This window comes from Lampetra fluviatilis, chromosome 59 (genome assembly GCF_964198595.1).
Source record: "Lampetra fluviatilis chromosome 59, kcLamFluv1.1, whole genome shotgun sequence".
Classification (NCBI taxonomy): Eukaryota; Metazoa; Chordata; class Hyperoartia; order Petromyzontiformes; family Petromyzontidae; genus Lampetra; species Lampetra fluviatilis.
The window spans coordinates 5,179,843-5,202,204 of NC_136333.1; the positions used below are offsets into that span (position 1 = coordinate 5,179,843).

Sequence of the window (22,362 nt, forward strand, 5' to 3'; positions counted from 1 at the left end):
GATGTTTAGTGAATCATTGACTGTACAGAATTGTACTTTATTAAACATTTATGTACATTTATATACATGTCATATGCACTCTTACGTTGTATATCTACACTCGTGTAGGCGAACACCCCCAACTTGGTGAATTCGCGCTTACGTGGGGGTACACGGAGAACCTCACCCCCCGCGTACTCCGAGACCTTGCTGTACTCCAAATTGAACACCTTGTGCTCCAATGCCGCACAATCTTTTTGTGCCACAAAACCCAACAATCTGGAATAAACCGGCCAACAACCGTGGTGGTGGCATGAGCCCTGCCTGAGAAAATAAAGGCAGAACAAGGCTGCAAGGTCGGCGTGAGAAACAAGGTTAGAGGTGACGTGAAATAAAACACTCGTCTTGACCTGCATCTACATTGTACCCTTTATTTAATCAAACCCGGTGTTAACGTTGAACCATCACCAAAAAAATATACATTCTCGACCACTTTGGGCAAAATAGGAAATAAAATACAGTATATGTACACACTTTAAAATTCTTAACGTCTGTCACAGCTGTAGTTTTTTTTAAGCACTCGCTCGTCAACTTGACGACGACACCCACTGGGGCAGGTGTGACGGTGCCGCTAGCAAACCTGTCAACCCCTTATCAGTGCCCTCTACCTTATTACAGACCAATTCGGACCTTATTGGTCACCCCGTGCCCCCTTATAAATCTCAACATTCATCCTGCAAAGTCAAATCACAAGCGAAAAAACCACAAACAAATAGACAACATGTTTTTTTTTTTACACACTCAATTTCCCTGTACAAGAATACGGGTAAACCGCATGGGTTGACGGGTATGCGCTAGGTGGCACCGCACGCTTACGCACACGGTGCGGTAGTTTACGATAGGCAGGCGGGCGGGCAGGCGCGCTGCCGCTCCCAACAGTGCATTCAAAACGAGTATGGCAAATCCTCAGGCCGAACACAAGCGCGGCGGACACGGACGCAGCAACATCCTCAGGTCTCGCCTAAAATGCAAACGCGTAAATACGAAACTTGTTCGGCATTTCTCCCTTTAGTGAACGTATAAAGTGGCTTTTCGAAAATACGAAAAATATATACAAATAACCCAAGTGTTAGATTTGTATACTTTAGCAGCGAATACTGTAAGTAGATTTAAAAAAGAAACAAGGATGTTTTTCCCCCCCCCCCGATTTCCAACACATTCACCTCTGTAGTGGGTATCATCGATAGCCAGGTGCGTCTGCGGAAGAGAATAAAAAAAACAAGACATCTGCTCATCTTCTTGCTTCTTTCGGTAAAGTCACGTAAAATGGAAATAATAAAATAATAAAAATAAAACATAATAAAATAATTCTCACGACGTTTCGGCCACAACGCAAGCAGCCGAAACGTCGTGAGAATTATTTTATTATGTTTTATTTTTATTATTTTATTATTTCCATTCTACTTGACTTTACCGAAAGAACCAAGAAGATGAATCCCTGCAGTCATGAAAGCTTTAAATCGAAAAGACATCTGCTGTCACAAGGAATCCAAACAAATGGTTCAGATGTCCCTGCCTGATGTATCACCACAAGATCCAATGACTAACCCCGGGTCTGCGTTGTAAAGGAGAGGGATTTTTCACGGTCGCCAAGTAATGGATAGCGCTGTCGGGAACGTGACACTTCAACTGAGTGGCGTGAACGGAAGCACAACGCTAAACGTGCAAAATCTCAGCGACTGCATTTCAGGCACTGGAGTGGAGGCACAGACATTAATTCTAGATTTGAAGCTTTCGTGACTGCAAGCATTCATACTCTTAGGTTTTTTCGGTAAAGTCACGTAGGTATAAAAAATAATAATGAAATAAAATAATAACAAATGACTAAATTTAATCACGACGTTTCGGAGGCAAACACAAGTCTCCGTCTTCAGGTGGGACCGTCACAGCCAAATTTACTGTATCAAGTGAAGAGAAATCCAAGAGACAAGATCTTAAATATTGGTTAAGGGGAGGGGGGAGGAGCTTATCTAAATGTGGTAGTCAGGGACTGGGAGGGGGGGAAGTGGGCGGGGCTAGAAGGGTCGGTGGGCGGGGCTAGAGGGGAAGGTGGGCGGGGCTAGAAGGGGAAGGTGGGCGGGGCTAGAAGGGGAAGGTGGGTGGGGCTAGAAGGGGAAGGTGGGCGGGGCTAGAAGGGGAAGGTGGGCGGGGCTAGAAGGGAAGGTGGGCGGGGCTAGAAGGGGAAGGTGGGCGGGGCTAGAAGGAAAGGTGGGCGGGGCTAGAGGGGAAGGTGGGCGGGGCTAGAAGGAAAGGTGGGCGGGGCTAGAGGGGAAGGTGGGCGGGGCTAGAAGGAAAGGTGGGCGGGGCTAGAAGGGGAAGGTGGGTGGGGCTAGAAGGGAAGGTGGGCGGGGCTAGAAGGGGAAGGTGGGTGGGGCTAGAAGGGAAGGTGGGCGGGGCTAGAAGGGAAGGTACAGCTGATACACCTCCTCAAGAATTACGGCCGGTGTTGGCTTCCAAAACCAAAAAATAGCAGCACTGTTGAACGCTGGGGATGTCAACAACTCGGTAAAATAGACTAGTACCTGTCAAATAAGATGGTACAAATATGCGTACGGGGAGCGGTAGTGCAATGGTGAGGTCGCGGCGCTACGAAACCCGGCGACCCGTGTTCGATTCCCGCTCACAGGCAACACCGGTGACGATTATCCGAGCCGGTCCTGGGCCTCCTCTAGGTCGACTCGGCCTCAAATGAGTACCTGGTGCGGTGTGTAAATGTCGCCACTAGGAGACAAAGGCGGCCGAGCATGGTGCTGTCCATCCACCCCCTCGGGTGCCGTGCGGGCCTTCATAGGCGCTCGCTAACAGCACTTGCCCCAACAGCCTGTAAAGGCTATACGGGGGGTCTTTGTCTGCTGTATGTGCATGCAACTCACCCAGCTAGAGCATGACCGACTTGTCACGTGTCCTCTCCTGCACGTAAGAGGTGAAGCGCCGCAGGAAGCGTGGGTATTCTCTCCTCGCCACTGTACGCATCACCGATGCAGGTGCCCAACCCCCCGGGTTCACTGTGGGACAGCGGACACGCGCGCACACACACGCGCACACACACACACACGTGCACACACACACGCGCGCACACACACACGCGCATGCACATAAACACGCACACACACACGCGCGCACACACACACACACACGCGCACACACACAAACACGCACACATATACGCGCACACACATGCACACACACACGCGCACACACACACGCGCACAAAGACACGGTCACCCCTGCACAAACGTCACGGTGCCACCCACATCCACAAAATGGCAACAATGTCGAATTAGACAACTCTAATGGCAATGTCGTTATCCAACTCATTTTGAGACCGGCACGGTCGCCAGGGGAGGTGGCTAACATTCGTAAATGCCGACAGCGCATTCCAACGCCACGGCACACCACATCCGCAAAACAGCAACGCTGCGGAATGATACAAACTCACTGGAGGCCAGTGAAGTGGCTAAGGGGGCTAAATGCAATGGAGGTGCACGGAGCCAGCACCGCTGAGATCCTGGGATTGAGTCTCAAGAGTCAATCGTTTCAGCCCGGGCACCAACGATTGCACACACACACACACAAAAACCCAAATTCAAATTTTGATTTAAAGTTTTCGTGACTGCAGGGATTCATATTCTTGCTGTGGATTTCACACCTGATGATGATTGCTTGTGTTGCAGTCGAAACGTCGTGCTACGTAGGTCAATTGTGATATCTTGCTTGAAGTCGGGTTAGAAAATCACTCAGTTAATCATCACCATCATCGGCTATCCACTGCCAGATGAAGGCCTTCTGAATGTATTACCATCCTTCACAGTCTCGTGATGGTATATTTGATCAGAGCAGTTTTAAATAAAATTTCGATTGAAAGCTTTCGTGACTGCAGGGATTCATATTCTTAGTTCTTTCGGTAAAGTCACGTAGAAGGGAGAATTTTATTGTTTTATTTTTATTCTTTTATTATTTCCCTTCTACGTGCCTTTACCGAAAGAACCAAGAATAAATATAAAACCAAATTCGTTACATTTATTTTGGATTCCCGCGCATGCTCCCCACCACTTTTACCGTTGGCCACGTAGGTGATCCGGCACTGCAGGTGCTCCCGAAGGTGGCCGTCGGGCGGAGCACGTGGGTCCACAAATGTCTGACAGATGATGGCGACGTTGATCTTGGCGCGGATTGCCTGGTTCGTCACGGGCACCGCGGGGTGATCGATGGAAAAGTTGCACGTGATCCACGTGTCGTGCGCGCCGACGCCCCCGTCGTTATCGTTGGCACCGCCGGGGCAACCCGGCGGGGCAGCAGACGACACGGGTGGCACCGGCACCTTCTTGAGGCACGAGAGGAAGAGGATGTCGCGCTGAGAGGCCGGCCACACGCGCTGCGGGCGGCACGGGGACGACGGGAGGTGCGCAGGACGTGAGTTCACTTGGCGTGTGTTGCGCTTCCCTGTTGCTTGTCCGAAAGCGGCACGCAACTGTTATTCGAGATTAGAAAATTCCTGCGAAATGTCTTAACTTCATGAATCTATGATAATTGTTTTTTTACCCTTCTATCTGGCAACAAAACTGACACCTTTTTACAAGGAGTCATGTTTGCATAGACCGCAATACCAACAGTCATAATACAAACAAAAGACATAACTCTGATAATGTGCACTGTCCTTGAAGTTGATTGGTCCACACCCGAGACAGCTTTCCTTAGAGCCTAGGCTAGGCTCTAAGGAAAGCTGACTGCAGGTATTGCGGTCTATGCAAACATGACTCCTTGTAAAAAGGGGTCAGTTTTGTTGCCAGATAGAAGGGTAAAAAAACAATTATCATATTTTTACTGGCAAATGAGGTTCCCATGGTGTTCATGAATCTATGTTGAACTTCTTTCGCACCGTACGTGGCCAACCGTGCTCATCGGAGGTGCAGTAGAAGGAAAACAAGCTGAACATAAAAATGCATTTTCCATCTACATTTAAAGGTGCATAGCTTAAGTGGCTATATATAGCATTGTTTTAGTAAGTTTTAGAGGGGCTTGGTTTGGCCCGATTTTTTTATTTAGTATAGATTTATACTTAAAATTTGTATCTGTAGTGTATTATGATTGTTATTGGGATCAAACATTGAAATGGATGTGATGTTCAGATTTGTGTACAATGAATTTTAGGTGTATCTTGTAATTGTATTGTTTGTTGCAGTTGAACCCAAATCAAGAGCCAAATGGCTCACAGGGTAAATCCTAATAAATTAAACTGAAACTAATATCAGAAGAGCATTCCAGATGGCCGCAGAAACACATAAAAGCACACGTTTAAGTTCCACCAAGACACTCAATTAGCTCCTCACACACGTATACTCACAGAAATATATATATCCACAGTATACACGTGAATATTCTCGCTCGCATCCACGTGTGCTCGCATACTTACACACAAAAGACAAAGATCCCCCCCATATTGTCTACACACTGTTGGAGTAAGTTCTGACGCTGCACAGATGGAGGTATGTGGTGCTGCAGCGTTCACGTGGGGAGAGAAGGAGAGTTGTGGCTCAATAACAACTCCAAGGTTTTGGCAAACTCTGCCAGTGGAACGTCAGACTTCAGGAGGTGCACGATCAAACTAGTCTTAACCGAGCGCAAACTTTTTTGCCGACGAGCACTCGTGTTTTGGCAACACTTCGGCGGAGACACTGCTCTAGCATAAACAATAAAAGCTGCACGTAAACACAGTTTTTTTTATATAACCCAACACGTACACGCTTACATTGCACTTATGCCGGGAAGGCAAAGGGCAACAGATACCAGCACACGATTTCAGATAAAAGCACACCAAGACGTTTACTCGTTAATGGTGACAAGTATGAATTTTAAAAAAAATGTCCAGGCTAAAAGATGAGTCGAGTAAGAATGGGAATACCCTTCTTTGGCCAATTAGGGAAAACAATTACCGAAACCACGACATTGTTGTATCGCACAAGTTGAATGGCTTCGGAGAAGATAACGAGGATTGATTGGGCTGCTAATATTTCTGGCGACATTCAACTTTTGGCTATGAAAACTGTTTCAATGTTCATAGCATTACTCTACAAACGAGTACCTTGTGCGTTTGGTGAACGAGCAGTGTGTTCGCCGACAGAACTTCCACCACGTTCAAGCCTTCGATGGTTGCTGCAAAGTAAAGAAGGTTCAGCGATTAAACTGGAAAGGTGACAAACCAAATAACCACAATTCGAAAGATGCTATTACTTCTTCTTGGTTCTTTCGGTAAAGTCACGTAGAATGGAAATAATAAAATAAAACATAATAAAATAATTCTCACGACATTTCGGCCACAACGCAAGCAACCGTCCTCAGGTGAAAACCGGGTCTGTCGAGGCGACGCTGAATTATTTTATTATGTTTTATTTTTATTATTTTATTACTTCCCTTCTACGTGACTTTACCGAAAGAACCAAGAAGAAAAAAAACAATTATCATTCGGTTTTTAGTTTAACCTCTGGAACAAGGGGCAAGCGCTGCTGCTGCTGCTGCTGCTGTTGCTGGGCCACGCTTGGTGTGGCGTGCGGCTGCCCGCCCGCCCGCCCGCCCACTCGCGGCTCTTACTCTCCCAGTCGTTGCGGTACTCGACGTCCCAGAAGTAGTGGCACACCTCGCGGCCCGTAACGCCGCGCACGCAGTGTGTCGCCTTCAGCGGATCCAGCACCACGCCGTTCTCCTCCTCTTCGCGGCGGTACACCTGGCCGCACACACGCGCGCGCCACAACAACTTTAACGGGAGATCAGAACCAGAATATTCCTTTACGCTAGAGGAATCCGATGAGTTACGAAGCTATTTTTTCTCACACAAGTGCAGTAGGACACAGATGTCTTTCAGTTTCGGTTATTTGGTATAGCCCTGTGAGCCATTCGGAGCTTGAATCGGGTGCAACCGCAACAAACAAAAAACCAAAAACATGAACAAGAAAACATCTTAAAGTGACTATGCGCAAACAGAAAAATCCTGATGCAACCCAACAGATACATTAGCTCTTCATCGATAGGCAACTCGGTTTTATTGTACGGGCTGTCCGACAGGTTTGTAACGCTCAATCGATGTTTTTTTTTAAATCACAGAAACGTTTGACTGCCATCACTGGAGCATCACTTCTGCTCTTAAATAAACAAAAAACATTTCCCCTCCCCTGATGTTTTATCCCAATTGTACTATCGGTGCCACGTGACTAAGAATCCATTCAGATCTATCGCAGAACAGTGGAAGTCCCTTCCCCAGACCTAGATTCCTATATCACAAGTATCGAAACCGCTTGTGTTTGGAGTCGCGTCTTCAGTAAAGCCCCATCGGCCGCTTGGCTTCACGGAGCCAAATTTAAAATCACGATTTCATTATGGCCACAGCCGTCTGCTAACCACAACACCTCTTGCGCCAAAGCTTTCATCATTCTCATGAAGCGATGGCTGGTGACCGCAGCAATACACCAGGTTGCAGCTCCCTCCTTCCGCATTGTGTATCGATGGCATCGATGGCATTGACCTACGTGAGGCTCATCTGCCTGGAGTAACCAATATACAGGGTGCTTCAAAACACTTTTTATACTTCTGAGAATTTGCAACAATACCACAATAAATGTGCCTCCGGGCTCTGGAGACCAACTGGAGAAGATTCCAGGCACGCGTTGACAATGATGGCGAATAAGTGGAGAGACTCTTTGACTTTTTGAAGCTATTAACATGACATTTGTTATCATGTTACAGTGTATTATCCGTTCTTGTTCCATTAAAAACGATAGTCCCATATAAGTGTTAAAAAAAATTTGAAACACCCTGTATTACCGAGGGCCCCACTACCCTGTTGTGTGCCATTGGCATCTTACAGGCTCGGCTGCCTTAAGGTATAGTACTGGTAGGAACCTCCTGGTTACACCAGCCCACAGGGGATTATTGTGTCCATCCATCCGTCGTGCAGGGAGGGGCTGGGTGGGGAGGGAGGGGCTGGGTGGGGAGGGGAGGGTGGGGATGGGTGGGGAGGGTGGGGCTGGGTAGGGAGGGGAGGGTGGGGGGCTGGGTGGGTGGGTGGGGAGGGGCTGGGTGGGGAGGGTGGGGAGGGGCTGGGTGGGGAGGGTGGGGCTGGGTGGGGAGGGGCTGGTCACCCCGTGGTGCCCTTATAAAACTCAACGTTTAACCTACTCACGCCGGCTTGTGCCCGCCCTTACAGTCGGCCTTATTTGCGGAATACACCACGCCACCGTTGACCCTGGCCATTGACCGAGCAACCCAACGTTCCTACCAGCTCCCTCCGCAGGAATGTGTTTAGTATTACGAGACAATGACCGCCCCCCTATATTCTTGACAGACTTTTTGGGGGCAAGCGCTGTTAACGAGTAGCACCTATGAAGGCCTGCATGACACAAAAGGGGGGTAAAGCTGGCCAACACCACATCCGACCACCTTTATCTTCCCCAGTGGCGATGTTTACACACTGCACCACGTACTCATTTGAGTACAAAGACAAAGATGCCCCATATAGCCTGGAACAGACTGTTGGGGCAAGTGCTGTTAGCTAGCACCTATAAAGGTCGGCACGGCACTCGAGGGGGTGGGTGGCTAACACCACCCCCGGCTGCCTTTGTCCCCCCAGTGGCAATGTTTACACATCGCACCAGTTACTCATTTAAGGCTGAGTCGACTTAGGGGAGGCCCAGGACCGGTTCAGATAATCGTCACCGGTGTTGGCCGTGAGCGGGAATCGAACTCGGGTCGCCGGGTTCTTAGCTCAGCGTAGCGCTAACCGCTACACTGCCACTCCCCCCCCACCCCGCACCACGTACTCATTTGAGTACAACCCGACTAACCCAGAGCCCGCTTTAGCCGTAGCTTTCAAAAAGAAGTACCCATCATGTTGCCTATTTTGCACGATGAGGATGTGGCGACGGGGGGGAGGGAGGGGGGGGCAGGTTGTAATTGTCAACGTAGCCAAGCCTTGTGACTTTACATTGCGACTGTAACGCGGCACAGACAGAGAGAAACGTGCAGGCACCTTCATTTCCCCTTCCTCCACCAGCAGCTGCCAGTTCGCGTCGCCGCCCATGTCCTGCAGGGAGTACTGCATGTGTCTCTGGATCACCTCCTCCACCTGACAGCGCCGACACCGCCACCGCCACGTCAACGCCACGTCAACGCCACGTCAATTGTTTTCTTTTGAACACATTCCGGTTAGAGGTTGAAAGCGTTCGAACAATAGGTCTGTTCGCCGGTAGCGTAAGGTGCGTTAAGACCAACAGAACCTTTTCACAATACGCGCTCCTAACCTTTGGATGTCCTTACCACCTTCGGTAACGTCTGCAGATTCGGCGTCTGTTTTTAAATCGTGCCTGGAGACATAGCTGCTGAACAATGCGTTTGCTCGCATTGCGTGTGTGTCGTCGATCAGATGCGTACTTCACTCTTTCCAACTGAGGTCGAAAGCGTTCATGCAATGGCTGCATCCGTATGTTCACCATGCCTGGGCCCGTCTCTAATAATGAAGTAATTTAAAACTATATTCTTGGTTCTTTCGGTAAAGTCACGTAGAAGGGAAATAATAAAAGAATAAAAATAAAACAATAAAATTCTCCCTTCTACGTGACTTTAAAACTGCTCTGATAAAATATACCATCACGAGACTGTGAAGGATGGCAATACATTCAGAAGGCCTTCATCTGGCAGTGTATAACTGATGATGGTGATGATTAACTGATTGATTTTCTAACCCGACTTGAAGCAAGATACCACAATTGACCTACGTAGCAGATGCTTTGTAAAAATGCTTACTCTCGTTGCCAAGTGCAGTATAATTCAGTGCAAATTCCAACTCTACGGTTGGGCTTTTGTGCAATTATTTGCGAGAAGGCTAAATTTCCTGCACAAACAAAACCTTTTTATACTTGATCAAGTTGCAAGTCATACTACACCAGGACGTCCCCCACACTCCTTAATCCAACTGCGCTGTTAGTGTCAAGTTACGGGGCAAAATATCCACTGAACTCTCGCCGTGTGTTACAGAACAAAACGTATAATCGGATTCCACACAACTACTTCTGAAATCCCTTCAAGTGACCTATTTATCCACACGCGAGCAAAAATGCATGCTCCTACATGACACACTCCGACAGAGAAACATTTTGGTGCGTGGAAGTCAAACCAACACTTTCATACGTTCAGAAATGCAGTCAAATTATGCGAAACATTTTTAATACAAACTTGCTACCCTTGACAAGCCAGGTTAATCACAACTTGGTCGATATGACTATATGGGTCTCTATGTATATTTTTGCATCTCTACAGAGGTCATATTGGTTTTTATGTAGGTCTCTGATTTTCTATGTAAGTCTATTGATCTTAACATGAGTACATCAGTGTCTATATTATAAAGTCCATGGGTCTCTACCTACCGAGCCTAGACAATCAACTTGCTGCACTTGAGCGTCTGGTTTAATCACGAGTGGCCGCTGTAACGTAGATTCAAACCCAAGTGCCAGCGGTGTCAGCTCCCTGGTCTGACCCGTGAGCCACTCGTCCACTTCCAACTACGTCACGTGTACGCTAAGTTAATCAAGCAGCTCCATTTCGATACAAGGACTCCTCTCCTAAACGAACGAATTAGGTTACAGAGGTCTGTTCGTAAGTCGATTTGTTCGCAAGCCCAACTTTACTCCCGTGTACACGACGTGTACACTAAACACGGCGAATGGCTTTAAAGGTTGTATAATCTCCTGTAGATGTATATGCCACTGGTCCTTCACGTTCTGCAGATGTAGATGCCACCACCGCCATCTATTGCGCGGCGGTTGAACTTACAACTCTCGGTCTGCACAGGCAACTGGACAGGTTTGTTCGTATCTCTGAAAGTTCCTAAATCAAATGTTCGTAAGTAGATGAGTCCCTGTACTAAACAGTTAGTTGGAAGGAGACCGACAGGACCATCGTTACCTGTTGCGTGTAACGATGCTGGCCAGTTGTCGTGAACAACTCCGTCGAACTCACTGATGACAGTGGTTGAGTCCGTGATCTCTCCACTTGGTACTAAAAACATTACAACACGACAACATCGTACCGTGTGTGAACCTTAAAGCTTATGACAACAATTCAACGTACGCAGAGCCCTACATCGATCCGCTGCTGGATGAAGGCCTCACCCACGCCGTGTCGGTCACGGGGGTTGTCCGACTATACTTCGCCACGTTGGTCAGTGCGGGTTGGTGATGGGGTGTGCCCAGGATCCGTTCAGATATCACTCGCCAATGCCGTGACCTGTATCCCGGGAATTCAACTCGGTTCAGCAGGTTCATCGCGCAACCCACTAACCACTGCACCACGCTGATCAGAATAAAAGGCCTGAATGCGTTGGCATTAACGATTTACACTCTCCGACCCCTATTATCTGATGAACTATCATCATTAGGGGGTTATGAACCAATTCAAGAACCAACTCTTGGTTGTTTCTGGTTGTACCTCTTGCCTTCAATTCTCTCGTCTGTGCCGACTCGTTTGGTACATGCCCAGACAGTCCTTTCGTGAGTCCACTGCTAGATGAGGACTTTACTATGTCGGGCAAATTATGGATAGGCGTTATTTCACGGTACGCCGTGACACCGGCCAGTGCGAGCTGGTGAAGGCAGGAAGCACAGACTTACAGGACAACAATGCATTGCACTGCTCTCTGCTTCCCACCGTGTAGCCGCGCAGTCTATAACCAACAGCCTGTGTGCATGGCTCAACGCTGATTAGCTGCCAAGATCTGACAATTAATTTAAATTTTAATTTTTTACCTACGTGACTTTACCGAAAGAACTAAGAGTATGAATCCTTGCAGTCACGAAAGCTTCAAATCTAGAATTAAGATCTGACAAGATCAGGTGCATTCCGCATCATTGAGTCATAGCCTAAATGTAACATTTGCTTATCGTTTTCCTAAATCATATTATTCATACGTGCATTATTCAATGTTTGTACTGTGAGCAAAACAACTTTAAAATGATGAATGCCTAGTCAGCACCAACACAGTAAGATAACGTACATACCCGTCAGGGTGGATAGTGCTTAGACGGGTGCCCACCACACAATACTGCCGTTCGAGGCTGCAGAAAGGCTACATTGTTGTCAGCAGAGGGTAGCGCAACAAAATCAACTGTTGTACAGCACTAACATATGATCCCACGTCTATGTTCACGGGCTTCAGCACCCCACACTGACCGGCGTGGTGAAGCACCCGGTCACACAACACCTGCAACCCGCACGGCGTTGGAAGGCTCACCATTCCAGCAGTGGATTGACAAAAGGGACGTGCGTATGCGTGCAGCGTATGGTGTGCACTGTCCACTGGTACCTGTTCCTCGATTTTGTCTTGCCTATCCAGGGCAGCCTCCACTGCGTCAAAAAACTCATCGTCCTTAATGATGCTGTTGGGCCCTTCCTGCATGACACACAACACCACAGGGGAGGGGGGGTGGGGGGGAATGAGTGGAACAATGAGAGGAGAGGTGGTAGTTCAGAGGAATTCAATTTGGGCATCCAAAGTATTTTACGCGCCGAGATGGCACGTAGCAGCATCCATATTCCGGAGCAAACCCCTATGGTCACTCCTGGAATACCCTCAAGTAAACTATAAACAAACTAAAGATTTCTGGTAGTGTTTCATTCAGACGCTGTCTTTCCGACAGACCTGTTCTTCACCTGAGGACGGCTGCTTGCGTTGTGGCCGAAACGTCGTGAGAATTATCTTATTATGTTTAATTTTTATTATTTCCCTTCTACGTGACTTTACCGAAAGAACCAAGAAGATGAAACTAAAGATTATTATTATTTTTTTACCAGGTAAGGCCCACTAAGCTCTACAGCTTTTTCTCAGAAGCGACCTGGCCACAAACAACATGTGGTAATTTATAGCAGCCAGTTACTCTAAACGCATGTTGATTCTAAATGTTGAGGACCCAGAGAGAAATCCATGCGACCACAGGGAGGACATGCAATCTCCAAATTTACAGGCGTCAGGGTCGGGATCAGACCTACAACCTCCTATAGACCAGACAAGGTAGTTAACATCTCTCCACCGCGGCACCCAGTGAGTCTTCATCCTTGGGGGGGAGGGGGGGGGGTCACTCCTGGCCCTAAGCCCCCAAGGCGAACTCCTTTCCTACTTTCCCATCCCCGAGTGCTCGACAGTAGCAGTCCATTTGATGAAGCTACGAGTCCTGTGGCCGGCCCCTCAGCCTCATTCTCCTCCAGACATGAGGTTCTCTAGCCCAGAGCACCTTGTGGGACATGCTCGACCAAGAGGAAGCGTCCAGCCACGTGCCCCAAGTGCCATGTTTGGTGTTCTGGTATCGTGAAGGTAGCAAGCCTCTGCTCAAATCGTCCGCAGTAGCCTATAGATTGGACACAAAGTCATCCCATGGCATCCCAAGATTCTGCATAGACGTGCTTTTCAGTACGTCTAGCTTGTTACACGTTAGCCGTTATTTTTGCCCTCCTTTTGAAATTCCCACTGTATTCTGGGTTCTTGAATGACGATAAAAAATGTTTATTAAAAAACACACAACAGTGGCTCCCGAAGCATCCGACTATCAGGCCCATAGAGCAAGACAGCAAGCACAAGATCGATACTTTGTTGCTTGCCCTTATCCAGGATAGTGCCATCCAGTCTGAAGACTCTTTAGGAAGGGTCCTTGCATTGGGATGTTTGCCAGTTTCATGAAGGAGTGTTTTCCACAGGAAATATATCCAGAGAAGTCAGAGGAAACCCACGTGTACCAGGTGACAACGCTGACAACGCTCCGCATAGATGGGTTCACAACACATGCCGTGCTGGAATCCCTTGGCCACACCACGATGGAACAGATTTGAGATTCTTATAAATATAAGTCAACTACAAACTGTTAATAATAATAATGCAATTTATAACGCGCGCAAATTTGCGGACGTAACGGCCGCAACTCAGAGGCGCGGAGCCAAGCTCGGAGTCATTCGAAAGCAGTTGACAAGCTGTGAGAGCGACCCGGGACTGCAGCCAGCTGCGGCGCTGTCGCCATCTTGCTTCGAAAAGCACTGGATTACAGGCCTGTGCCACCACGTGACTTCAAACTCGAGCAGTGCATTTCAGGGTCCCAAATAAATGGAAGTCAAAATCGTAATTATTTTATTTTTGGCGACTCCGTCCCACCGCGCACATAAACGCCGCGACCCACCTGGCGCGGATCATTCTGTTGTCGTGTCATCCAAGCACAGCAGCGAGGACGAATGCCGTAGTCATGAACAAAACTTTGATTAGCGCATTGTGTAGAGCTCGTCGAGAGGAATAGATTGCCGTGTCGTTCGCCTTCAACAGACATAAAATGATGTCGCAACGCAGTTTACGCGAGAGCCGGGGGCTTATGGGCCCCCCGGGATCCCGCCATGAGGTTCAAATGAAACACCTCTTGTGAGGCAAAGTAAAAAAAAAAGCATTACGATTAAATGTAACATTAAAAGTTATGGACAATTTAGACATGGATAGGACCAGGTTGAGGTCACGATAATGCATTAAATTGCCCATTAAACACGTACAGACAGCCCTTTTGCCAATCCACTGCTAGATGAGGGACTCCCCATGCCGTGCAGATCATGGGGGCGATTTGTCCAGATTTCATGACAATGGTCAGTGCAGGTTAGTGAAGGCGCGAAACACGGACGCGAGAGCACCGAAGTACGTGCGGTAACAACAGAGCAGTGGGGTGCGGTGCTGGCTATCCACCACTCCTATTCTTTATACTGGAGCTGAGAACAAATCGCTTGTACGTGCTGTGCTTTCTGGCTCTCATGGAGTGGGGGCATGCGTGTAGGGTGCGGCTCCTCTCCTTAATAGATCTGCCCTGGGCAAGTTGTGTGTTCTGTTCTTGCCTTCACCCGCTCCCTCTTCTGAATATGATTTATTATCCAGCCACAGCACCCCTATTGCTGAATGTACACTGCTTCTTACAAATATTCCCATTAGCAACACAAACGTTGCATTGTAGTATAACTCGGTAAAATGTCAAAGGGACATTCTTTGGCAATAACTCTTGGCTTTTGGTAGATTTATTTTCTGTTTTCAAACTTACTATCGCTAACTTTACTACTGATGACGGTGCAGGAATGTAAGGGCAGGTTAAGCATGCAGTGATGTGTCGATTCAGATTATTAAAGCTGAATCTTAAGCTCATGATGCTGGCATTGAATCACACGCTTGATAATGGATTACTTACAATCCATACAAATGCTATGCCAATAGCGATACAATTAGGATAATGGTACCAACAAAACCGCGCAAGGACTGAAAAAGGGGAAAAAATTACAAACGTGGTAAAAAAAACACGACGAAAAAGGCTCGAATTGCTACCCTGAATATGCACAACCTAACTGCTTGCTGGGGTGGTAAATCATGACATGGCGTGTGCAAGTTATGATCATGAAAGTCAATGGTCAGTTTTCCCTCGCTGTCACCACCATCTGTTGTAAGTCATTTCTGGCGATACGAGCTTTTACACCACCACGTAGCTTTTTGCAATTGCGCTGAATGGTTCCGATTTGTTTTCAGGTTGCATAGCATATTGTTCGTCACGACGTCCGACATTTCATTCCACGTACTGGCAGCTTCTTCAAGTTCAATCTCTTCAGGAACCTTCTTCTTAAAAAAAGTTCCTGAAGATTATTCAGTTCTCAAGAGCCTCGGCTTGAAGAAGCTTCCAGCAAGTGAAGCATAAACGTCAGACATCATGCCGGAAAAACACGCAGTACAACAAGTTCTCAGAGTACGCGGACCCGCTCATACGCGACCGAGCGGGAAGCAATTATATCACCCCCCACTATCACGTGAATGCGTATTTGGCGGCGTGTAAATATCGTCCGCGCAAGAAACGAGTCCACAAAAATATCTAGTGTTCTATCTGACCTACATGCTACCGATGATTAGTGAATCATTTACTGTACAGTACTGTACTTTATTAAACATTTATATACATCTTCTTGGTTATTTCGGTAAAGTCACGTAGAAGGGAAGTAATAAAATAATACAAATAAAACATGATAAAATAATTCTCACGACGTTTCGGCCACAACGCAAGCAGCCGTCCTCAGGTGAAGAACAGGTCTGTCGAGGCGACAGCGTCATTCAGACCGAAACGTCGTGAGAATTATTTTATTATGTTTTATTTGTATTATTTTATTACTTCCCTTCTACGTGACTTTACCGAAAGAACCAAGAAGATGAATCCCTGCAGTCACGAAAGCTTTAAATCGAAATTTATATACATTTTATATCTACTCTTACATTGTATATACACTCGTATAAGTGAACCCCAAATTATAAAAATTCAGGCTTACAGGGGTGTACAGGGAACCTAACCCCCCCTCCCGCACCGCATACGAAGACCTTGCTGTAATAACCTAAACACACACGTCACCGGGCTGTAACGACTCATTATGCATTTTGCACCGCAGTTTGTTGCAAAAATAATCATCCACTGCTCATTTATTCCACACCAAGAGTCGCCCATCAAACTCTTCTGAGGTCTTCTTGGTTCTTTCGGTAAAGTCACGTAGAAGGGAAGTAATAAAATAATGAAAATAAAACATAATAAAATAATTCTCACGACGTTTCGGCCACAACGCAAGCATCCGTCCTCAGGTGAAGACCAGGTCTGTCGGGGAGACAGCGTCTGAATTCAGACGCTGTCTCCCCGACAGACCTGGTCTGAGGACAGCTGCTTGCGTTGTGGCCGAAACGTCGTGAGAATTATTTCATTGTTTTATTTTCATTATTTTATTGCTTCCTTTCTACGTAACTTTACCGAAAGAACCAAGAAGATGAATCCCTGCAGTCACGAAAGCTTTAAATCGAAATCTTCTGAGGTCAATCGAGTTTCTACCAACTAAGACCTACGCTGCGAGTGCTTCCTGGAGACCATGCTGGCATGCCCAAGCCGCACACAAATTCCACTCCGCGTGCTGACTGGCGACCGTGGCTTGGTGCCAAAACCGAACGCAAAACATTTCACTTCGCGTACTGAATTTAAACTATATTCTTGGTTCTTTCGGTAAAGTCACGTAGAAGGGAAACAATACAACTATATTTTTCTAATTTTATTGTTTCCCTTCTACGTGACTTAATCAGTTAAGAATAGGCCCAAAATACCAAGTAGCAACAACAAACACCATTAAAGGTATAATAGGTAAGAGTTAATACATTTATTGAATTGGGAAAGACACGATGGGAGAGTATTTCAAAGTCAAGCAGAGGAGGAGCCAAACGGATGTGATAAAGATTAACTGTTGAAGATTTTAAATTCAATTTTTATTTAAAGCTTTCGTGACTGCAGGGATTCCTATTCTTAGTTCTTTCGGCAAAGTCACGTAGAAGGGAAACAATACAACTATCTTTTTATAATTTTATTATTTTTATAATTTTATTGTTTCCCTTCTACGTGACTTTACCGAAAGAACCAATAATATGAATCCCTGCAGTCACGAAAGCTTTAAATCAAAACAGTTAATCTTTACCTCCTCTGCTTGACTTTGAAATACGCTCCCATCGTGTCTTTCCCAATTCAAGAAATGTATTAACTCTTACCTATTATACCTTTAATGGTGTTTGTTGTTGCTTGCTACTTGATATTCTGGGCCTATGCTTAACTGATTAAACAAAATCACCGGCCATGATCGATACACTTCTGGATGAAAGTCTCCACCAAGCCGTTGGCATATCTCATCATCTTGAGTTTTAATAGACCACCGAGTACCTACACACCGAGTACAATCGTGGTAGATATATTCTTAGGTTTTTTCGGTAAAGTCACGTAGGTAAAAAATTAAAATTAATAAAAGTTAAATAAAATAAAAATAGATGTATTTGGGAAACATTCCATTCATTCTAGACCATTGGCCATTATCCCTCCGAGTAGCATGTCCTGCCCAAATAGACTTAATAAAATTGTCTTTAACCTGGATTTAAAAAGAACAAAAATCCAGGTTAAAGACAATTTATAGTTTACGTAAATCCTAGTATCAATCTCTCTCTCTCTCTTAAAGCTTCTTTGCGCATTTTTGGTGTTCATGTTCCATTTCCTTCCTTAACTGTAAATAGCAACTCAACAACACTGCTCGCTTGCCACTGTTGTTGAGGCTATATATAAACATTGCGTGAATTCATCGAACGAGCTTATCCCCGAAAAAACATTGGCATATGTACCGCGTCCCAGAATATAATGGGGATTTTTTTAGAGGGAGCCCCCAAATGATCTAGCCTGGCGGTGGTGGCGCATGCCTGCAATCCAGCACTGTGGAGGTGAAGGTTAATACGGGTAGGAACAACAGTTCCACACTGCCCACCAGGGATTATTTGTCTGTCTGTCTGTCGTGCATAGCCACGCCCTCGATTTGTATTTCAGAGCGCTTCGGGCGGGCTCAGCACCACGTGACGCGCCGCCCCACGCAGCTTGCGCCGCGTGACACGGATCGAACGAATGCGCTGTCCAACCATGTTCCTACCTGCCCACTCCGAAGGAACGTGTTGGATTACACAAATATGGGGGCATTTCCCCATCCGGTTGGCGTCGAGGTGCCATAACCCTGGGCCTTCTAGGAGAAGATAGAGCAAAGTGCAGACTAATATCATCTGTCCCATCCGTGTGGGATAATGTCTTGTCCCCTCGCATGTGTGGGTTTTCTCCGAGTGTTCTGGATTCCTCCCACATGTATAAACAAACGTTCACTTATTGGCCACGAACATTTAAATTCAGAGTACTGCAGAGCTTGGGCGCCACGGTGGCGAGATGTTAACTTACCACGGTACGAGATGTTAACCGCCTTGCCTGGTATACAGGTCATGGGTTCGATCCCAACCATGATATGCCTATTGTATATTTGGAGTTTCCATCTTGTCCCCATGGTCGCATTGATTTTTCTCCAGGTCTTCAGGGTTTTTCCCCACCACGTTTAGAAACATGTGTTTAGAGTATTTAGCTGCTATAAATTTCCACATGATAAGCCACTTCGTTGAGCTATCATTTGTGGCCAGGTCGTTTATAAAAGAAAAAGCTACATAGCTCAGTGGGCCTTACTTGGTACAATAAATAAAGCTTTTTTGAAAGTTTTAATTGTTGGCAATGGCACACCACCTGGCTGCCTTCCATCTTCCCTGTGGTTCCTCAGCGATTGTAAGATGTAAATTTACATGAACGACTTCGTTGTGTATAAAAAAAAATATATATTATTTAATTCTAGATTTGAAGTTTTCGTGACTGCAAGGGTCCATACTCTTTGGTTTTTTCGGTAAAGTCACGTAGGTAAAAAAGAGAAAGAAAATATTACTTAAGCAAGGACATTTTTTAAGTCGCACTCCTTGAAGCTAAATAAATGTAACAAGCGTACAAAGAAATTCCGACTTGCTGTTAGCTGCGTTTCCACACTGTGTAGAAATATCATGCACCAGGCAGATTCACTGTCGTATTGAACTGTGTAGTAACCACTGTAGAAGTGGATTTGCGCCTTCCAAAATTGGATTGTGATCTTTGGTGATTTCAGTTGTTTTTTTTTACCTTTCTTTTATAGTGCTCTTAATTTTTTTATGTTACATGCAATATAAATAGCATTACAAGCAGTACATTGGAGAAAAATAACTGCATGTAAATAATTATGTCGTAAAAAAGAATGGATATACAGTACCGGGGGAACCACACCAACTGACATTTTTTTGGCTAAACATCGAACAGACGGTACTCTCTGCATCGTGCGCTTTCAGATGCGCTTCTGTGGACGTCTGGAACACTCTTCCCTCCGATATTAGGAAGCCACTGGAGCTATGCACTTTTAAATCTAGATTGAAAACTCATTTCTTTAGAACTTTTTTCGTGTTTAGTTTATTGTCCTTCCCCCGCACCTCCGATTCGCACGGATGGCTACATACAGTGCGAAAGAAGTTCAACATATATACATACATGCCCGGAATTTCGAGAACACACTGTACCATACCTGCAGTGGAATTTTATCTTCCACTGAAACGTATTACAGCAGGCAACCAGTAAAACATGTGTGGGATTTTACTACTGGCAATGTGACTGAGCACACACATCCTGGGCACCTCGACTTAGCTCTGGACTTTAGCATGAGAGAGCAACCCTGAGACTGACTTGGCGACGTGGCTGGGTGGTATTAGGGGGATAATACATTATCAGAGATGCTGAAATCTAATCGCTGAGATACTGGATTTGAATCCAGGTACCAGCCAGCCCATGATTAAAACTGAGTTCTATAGTGTAAAAGATTAGCAGTCTTAGTCCAGCAAATGACGACTGCACAAAAACACAATCAAATAAAATTTGGTTTGTGAATTAATTTGGGTTATTTCAGCCATAACAATTAAACATGTTGGTTTGATTGAGATGTAATGCATACACTTTACAGAACATATAAATGGTGTGCCCCTTGTTTGGATAAATAAAAAAAATTCCTGTAATCTTACTACTTGTTGTACTTTAATGTTGGATAATTGTAACCTTGTGAAGTGCGCCGAGATGGTAATTATCATAAGGCTCTATTAAACATGAAGTTGAATTTAATTGAATAAGGAGAACAACCTAAGTGACTCCAGGAGTACTTTTGCGCACCAAATCTGTGGACCAGTTTCTGACTTGCTCGCTGTGAAGGTTCTGAATATAAAAGTCTCAATATAATAACCTGATGGGGATGCTGGCCCGATTTCAAGAGCAAATCTCATGACGGATAATAAAGGGAATATCAAGTGTGTGATTTCACGAAGATACTTCCCAACTCATCTCGTTAACATGCCCAAAAACTGCGCTCATTCCAGTCCCACCATTCAGTTCCTTTAACTGTAATCGATAAGACGGCTCAATCGACACAAATGACCAAACCCTAAGCAATTAACAGACCTCGTAATCGGGTCCGTTGAAGTAGGATTTCTTCTTGAGCTCCTCCAAGGTGTTCCTGTAAGCCTCTTCCGCCCGCCGCCTCTTCTCCACCTCCTGTTGAGACACGGTGACCAGTCAGGGGAAGACACCCGTTCACAACTGTGCCATTCATCACGGGCCCGGGAGGTTCAATTCCTGTCACAGCCACCGCGTAACAATGTGGTTTTCTGCAATTGCTTGCTCATGCTACAGCTGACTGATGGACCTCTATTTGGGAGAGTTCTGGGGAGCCCCTCTAAAGGATAATTTCCTCCACACTGGCCAGACATTGAGACAGGTGGGAGGACCCAAACTTGGGCCCCACCGTACACGACCGACCAGTTGATTACAATGTTGGGTGGACAGAGGCAGGACGATTTAAGAAACTTGTCGAGATGGCATGAAATCTGTGACCTCTGGATTGTAAGACCAGTGTGCTAATACACTACGGCAGCATCCCTCCAATGCAGCATGCTCAAAAGTGAACTTTTAAGAGCTTGTAATGTCATAAGCAAGGGGAGGCATTTATTAACTTGCAAAGTTCATTACCTTCTCAAATGTTAACGATTCTGTTGCTTGTATAACTTACCAAAAGCTCCCATCTGGTCATAAAGAAAGCATAATTGTGAAAAATAAATCAGTTTTCCTGCCTGCTGGTGGAACAAGCCTCAGCCTGGATGCTTTTTCAGCAACATGTAAAGGAAACCACGGCCCATTTAACAAAATTACACTCACAATTTCAGCACATGGGAACCCCCCGGGGCAAGTTATGATGCACGCAATGGCATGCACATTCTCACCAACCAACTTGTGCAAACTGCCCTACAAAATAACAAGCGAAACGCAACCTCACAATTCAGGCGGCTAGCCCTCCGATGTATTTTCTGGTACCGCGTGCTGTTCGGCATGATGCCCGACATTTAGCTTCACACTCTGAGTTTCTTAAGGAAACTAAACTCAGCGGCTCATTTCTCCCTCAATTGTTTAGGGTTGCCTGCTGCTGCTCTTTTATAATGAAGGGGGGACAGTGAGCAGGTTCAATTTAGTCACTGAAGCTCTCTCAGCACGTGGAAAGAATCATCGGACGTCACGTCGAACAACGCACGGGTACATCCCGAAAACACATCGGGGAGCCATACAACTGTAATGTGAGGATATATCCGGCTCAATGACGTATCACAACTCGTCATGATGATTGTCTCTGCCGGTCCTGGTTTATAGCCAATGGGGGGAAGCCTAGGGGCGTGGCCATGACGTAATGGAAAAGTGACAGCTGTAAGTAGGGGATTGGTTCTGCTGGCCTGGGCCACAGCCAATGGGGAGATGAGTCAGGGGCGTGGTCCCGGCAGCTTACGAGGGGGCCTGGAATATTCCATGCGAGGCT

At 46.2% G+C, this 22,362-nt stretch overlaps 1 protein-coding gene across 3 annotated transcripts in view; it reads right to left on the reverse strand.

Moving 5' to 3' along the window:
- Nucleotides 1-393: 393 nt before the first annotated feature.
- The window catches only part of LOC144950823 (ceramide transfer protein-like), a 47,029-nt gene continuing 25,060 nt past the window's right edge, over nucleotides 394-22,362 (reverse strand). For all 3 annotated transcript variants that reach the window (XM_078880937.1, XM_078880936.1, XM_078880938.1), the window contains exons 7-15: nucleotides 20,961-21,053; nucleotides 12,386-12,472; nucleotides 10,990-11,082; nucleotides 9,059-9,154; nucleotides 6,628-6,760; nucleotides 6,122-6,192; nucleotides 4,099-4,414; nucleotides 2,913-3,044; nucleotides 394-1,236 (exon numbers count right to left, since the gene is read on the reverse strand). In XM_078880937.1, coding sequence (XP_078737063.1) covers nucleotides 2,917-3,044; nucleotides 4,099-4,414; nucleotides 6,122-6,192; nucleotides 6,628-6,760; nucleotides 9,059-9,154; nucleotides 10,990-11,082; nucleotides 12,386-12,472; nucleotides 20,961-21,053 — 1,017 coding nt within the window. In that variant the 3' untranslated portion in view covers nucleotides 394-1,236; nucleotides 2,913-2,916. The remainder of the gene's footprint in view (nucleotides 1,237-2,912; nucleotides 3,045-4,098; nucleotides 4,415-6,121; nucleotides 6,193-6,627; nucleotides 6,761-9,058; nucleotides 9,155-10,989; nucleotides 11,083-12,385; nucleotides 12,473-20,960; nucleotides 21,054-22,362) is intronic.